General features: G+C 56.7%; 1 protein-coding gene across 1 annotated transcript; it reads right to left on the bottom strand.

The window, feature by feature from the left end:
* Positions 1 to 2,088: 2,088 nt before the first annotated feature.
* LOC102249811 (leukocyte immunoglobulin-like receptor subfamily A member 6) lies at positions 2,089 to 4,613 on the bottom strand (the record flags this gene model as incomplete). The annotated part of the gene is made up of 7 exons (XM_005864575.2): positions 4,580 to 4,613; positions 4,388 to 4,423; positions 3,935 to 4,222; positions 3,487 to 3,789; positions 2,971 to 3,267; positions 2,416 to 2,718; positions 2,089 to 2,139 (listed from the first exon to the last, which is right to left on the bottom strand). Coding segments are annotated over exons 1-7 (1,312 nt in total), but the record flags the coding sequence as incomplete, so codon positions are not given.
* Between the last annotated feature and the right edge of the window lie 212 nt (positions 4,614 to 4,825).

The following is a 4,825-nucleotide window of genomic DNA, read 5'->3' as shown; positions in this document are numbered from 1 at the left end:
ATTTGTGAGAATTTTTCCTATTCATGAGGTTGAAAAGGATGAAAGATGACCTTACCTCTGTCCATCTGTACTGATAATGTGTGTATTCTTCCAAGGTTTTCTGATCTGAGATTCTGGAGAAATCTTTTCCCTAGCTCACCTTCTCCATCTATTTGATTTTTCTGTGGCAGGTACTCTGAGCCCCTCTCCTGTAACCCAGGTAAGCCCCTTCCCTACTCACCTGAGGTCCTGCCTCTGCTCTGATGCCAATGTCGGAGGAGGAAGAAAAGGAGGGAGAGCAACAGGACCAAGGCCACCAAGACTCTTATCCAGTACCACTTGGGACCTAGGACTTTAGTGACATCATGAACGAACCAGTGATGCTATTTAATGTGGTTCAATATTCGCAAATCAATAAACGTGACACACCACATAAACAAAATGAAGGATAAAAATCACATGATCTTATCAATAGATTCAGAAAAAGCATTTGTGAGAATGTTTCCTATTCATGAGGTTGAAAAGGATGAAAGATGACCTTACCTCTGTCCATCTGTACTGATAATGTGTGTATTCTTCCAAGGTTTTCTGATCTGAGATTCTGGAGAAATCTTTTCCCTAGCTCACCTTCTCCATCTATTTGATTTTTCTGTGGCAGGTACTCTGAGCCCCTCTCCTGTAACCCAGGTAAGCCCCTTCCCTACTCACCTGAGGTCCTGCCTCTGCTCTGATGCCAATGTCGGAGGAGGAAGAAAAGGAGGGAGAGCAACAGGACCAAGGCCACCAAGACTCTTATCCAGTACCATTTGGGACCTAGGACTTTAGTGACATCATGAACGAACCAGTGATGCTATTTAATGAGCACCTACTGTGTGAGAAGCACATGCTGGGGTCTGTCACTTATCTCTTCTCACCTAACAGCAGGCATGCACCAAGGATGGCTGACCCCACCAACCACTTCACTGAGGCTCCAGGGAATTAATCACATGCCCCAGGCTAGGATGGTCGGATAGAAAACCGGGACTGTGAGTTCCCTATGTTGTCATCATGCTCCCCCACCCACTCCTGCCACCTCTCAGGTGGACACCAGCTTTGTGTTCTGGGCTCCTCCTCAGGGGCCTGTCCAGGTCTCATCTGGAGCTGAGTGTCCTTCCTCATTACCCACTCCCAGGACAGCAGAGACAGGGATGGGCAGGGTGTGGGTAGACTCTGAGTCTCTCCTGGATCCCTCTCCACCCACAGGTCTCTGACAGCCCCCTAGGAAAGTAAGGCTGGGCTGGGGGCTCTGCCTTCCTGAGCTCTGTGAGGCGCTTTTGTCACCACATATCCCAGCAGCCTGTGAGCAGGATGGGACCAGGGATGAGCAGACAGGAACCCGACACTCAGAGGAGAGAAGGGGCCGCCCAGCCCCACAGCAGGAGCAGCAGAGCCTGGAGCTGAAACAGGGCTGATCCACCCTGTTCCCTCCTATGAGCTGAGCCTGAACTGAGAGGTAGGACTGGATGCCCCGACCCTTATCCTGCCTGTCCCTCCCGGTGTAGTGTCACCGTCACTGAGACCGAGGGGACAGGCCCCATAACATCTCATCCTGGGGGCTTCCCTGTGAGGCTCCCTCTCCCAGGAGGTCAGGGCCAGAACTGACAGGAAATCTGAGCTCTGGACAAGGATTCTCTCCTTTCACACTTGGAGACACTGAGGCCCAGACAAGGGTAGGGCGGGTCCAACTGAGAGACTTCAGAGGCACCTGAATCCCTTATAGCTAAGTCCCTGTCCCCACATGGAGGCACCCACCACCTCCCCACAGAGACCCTCACACACCGTGGGTGGGAGAGACTTTCCTCAGAGACTCCTGGGTTCAGGATGGGGCAGGCGGGGTGGGGGCTGTCTTCTCCCCACATGAGTTCAGCTCCTCCTCCCCACCCTGTGCCCCCACATTCCCCTCTGCCATGACCACCCCACCCATCACCTGCCTCAGACCCTGAGACTCCCAGCCCCCCTGGGACACAAGCCCGTCCTTGAGGATCTGGGTCACTCGATCCCCTAACAGACTCTCAGGACTTGGGCGGGGCTGGGCTGTGCTCCCTCTGAGCAGAGCTCCCTGGGACTCACCAGCTGTGGAGGTGGGCCCTGTGGGTGGGGGGCTGGGGCTTCCAGAGGGTCCTGGAAATGATGACAGGAAGAGGGTGAGAGGCTTGGGCTGAGCCTGGACCCCATTTCACACAGACACCCTCTTACATCTGTACTGTGGCCCCTGAGGCCCTCCCACTGCCTCAGTATCCAGGTGAGGGGAAAGCAGTGGATGGGAGGGAGGTCTCAAAGGAAAAGATCTCCTAAGGGTGTCCATCCTGAGAGCCCCAAACTCCCTTACAGCCCATAATACTTCTGGGGACAGGACCCTGAGTTGACAGCTCAGCCAATAGGGTTTGGGCCCCTCACCTGAGACCAGGAGCTCCAGGGGCTCACTGGGGAGAGACAGCAGGAAGGGAGAGATGCTGTGTGAACTGTAGCACCTGTAGCTGCCCCCATGGGCTGAGGTCACAGGGCTCATGGAGAACTCCGCCTGGTACTGCTGAGCTCGGTGCTTTGATCTCAGATGTAAGGGGGGACCAGCTGCCCCCTCCTTGGACAGAAGGAACATGTCCCTCGGGCTCCGTGACTGACACAGCAGGGTCACGTTCTCTCCTGAGGCCACCCTGGGGCCTGGCTGCACCGAGAGGGAGGGTCTGTCAGGCAGGTGTCCTAGAGAGAGGGAGGGAGGGTGAGGGCTGCCTGCCCACCTTGTTCTGACCTGAGAGTCACGAGACCTCTGAGGACCCTCCTCTCTGTCTGTCTCTGTTACTCTGAGTCTCCCCCTCTCTCCTCCCATTCCCTGCCTCTCTCTGTCTCTTTTCCTCCCTGGGGCCCTGTACTTTCATTCTGGCCTCACCACCTGAGACCCCCAGCAGGGCCTGTGCAGAGTCTGGTCCCTGACTGAACCCACTGGCTCCTCACCTGCCACCAGGATGTCCAAGGGGTCACTGGGGGCCGACCACTCAGAGGAGAGGTTGTATCCACTGTAGCATCTGTACCGGCCCCCGTGGGAGCTGCTCACAGTGTCCAGGGGGAAGTGGGCCTGAGAGAGCCCAGCCTGGGGCTGCAGGACACGGCTCTGGGGGAGGTCCCGTCCCCCCTCCTTGTGCAGAGCGAATCTGTCATAGCCGACATCAGAGCGACACTGGAGGGTCAGGCTCTGTCCAGAGGCCACGATGGGGCCCTGCTGGCTCAGGAGGGAGGGCTTGCCAGACTCACCTGGGGAGACCAGACATGAGTTACAGGGGCTGCTCCTCCCATAACCCCTTCTCCTGTCCTGGCTTCCAGGTCTCACTATCTTGCTCTGTGTCCCTGGCCCAGGAGGCTTTGTGCTCCCTTCCTGCCATCCATTCACATGGGGCACCCCTCAAAGTAATGACCCTAATAATATCCCAGTTTTATGCCCAAATCAATGGACGGGACAATAATGTGACTCACCTGAGACCAGGAGCTCCAGGGCATCACTGGGGTGTGAGCACACCTGGGGGCTGTCCCTGTAGCAGCCATGGCATCTGAACGTCCACCTGTGGCTGGGGGTCACGTTGCCCGCAGTGAACAGGGTCTGGAACTGCCTCCTGGGTTCTTTCTGTGAGTTCTGGACCCAAGAGAGCCTGTGATATCCTTCCTTAGTCAGAATGAACCTGTCAAATCCCTGCCCTGAGCCACACTGGAGGGTCACGTTCCCTCCTGAGGGCATGACAGGGCTGGTCAGCGCTGAGAGGCTGGGTCTGCTATAGGCTCCTAGGAGAGGAGGAGGCAGCGTGTGAAATGGGCTCACACCTCCCTCATGTCCCCCAGGGCTGGGCTGTGAGAGGGAGACACCCTGAGAGTAGACACCCTTCCTGAGGGCAGAGCCTGAGGTTGGGACCCCTGAGTGTCCTCTCACCTGTCATCACCACCAGCTCCAGTGGGTCACTGCGCTCTGACCAACCATCAGGACTGCGATAGTAACAGCGATATATCCCAGCACCATGCTCTGTCAGGCTTGTGATGCGGAACATGCCCTTGTCCATCGGATCTAGTGGTTTCCCTCTGCCCCATAGCAATATGCTTCCCTCTTTTTCAAAACAGAACTCCTTGGCCTCCCCGGTCCCCTGACACCAGATGGTCACGGGGCTCCCCCAGGGCATCACAGAGGCTGGCTCAGCCCAGAGGGTGGGTTTGAGGAGGGTCCCTGGAAGGAAACGAGAGGCTGCATTACCAAGACCTTCCCCACCTTCATTTCCTAGCGTAGCGCTAGAACCTCCTCTTCTATCACCTCAACCCAGCACCTCTGTGCTCCCTCCTGAGCCCCAGGAGTGAAGTAAGAGGAGGGACATGGAGCCTGGGGAGGACTCACCTGCCTGCACGTGGATCCTCTGGTCCAGACTCAGCCCTGGAAGAGTCCATGTGAGAGATTTGCACCCAGACATCTGAGCTGATTTCCTTCCCATCAGGGCCCATCCATTCGAGCTGCCTGAGCCTGAGGTTCCCCAAGAACAAGAGGATGCAGCTGCCCCTCCTGCTCCCTGTCCCTGTTTCAACAACTGACCGAGGCAGAGAAGGGCAGAGAGGATGGACATCATGGCGTCTGCTCTGAAGGCTCCTGCTCTGCAGTTGGAGGAAGCCTGAGCCTGGAGAACAGAGTCTCACAGGATGTGACGAGGTAAAGGCTGTTGCAACCTTTCGGGGTTACCACACCCCACAGCAAGGAGACAGCCCCGCCCTGAGCCTGGCTCTGCATTTCCCAGAATGAGGGCTCCCGGGGAGTCCAGGTTTCAGGAGGCTGGTCAGCAGT

Source organism: Myotis brandtii, unplaced genomic scaffold (genome assembly GCF_000412655.1).
Source record: "Myotis brandtii unplaced genomic scaffold, ASM41265v1 scaffold189, whole genome shotgun sequence".
NCBI classification, from domain to species: Eukaryota; Metazoa; Chordata; class Mammalia; order Chiroptera; family Vespertilionidae; genus Myotis; species Myotis brandtii.
Note: the sequence above shows the minus strand (reverse complement) of the source record. Positions and strands in the feature narration are given on the sequence as shown.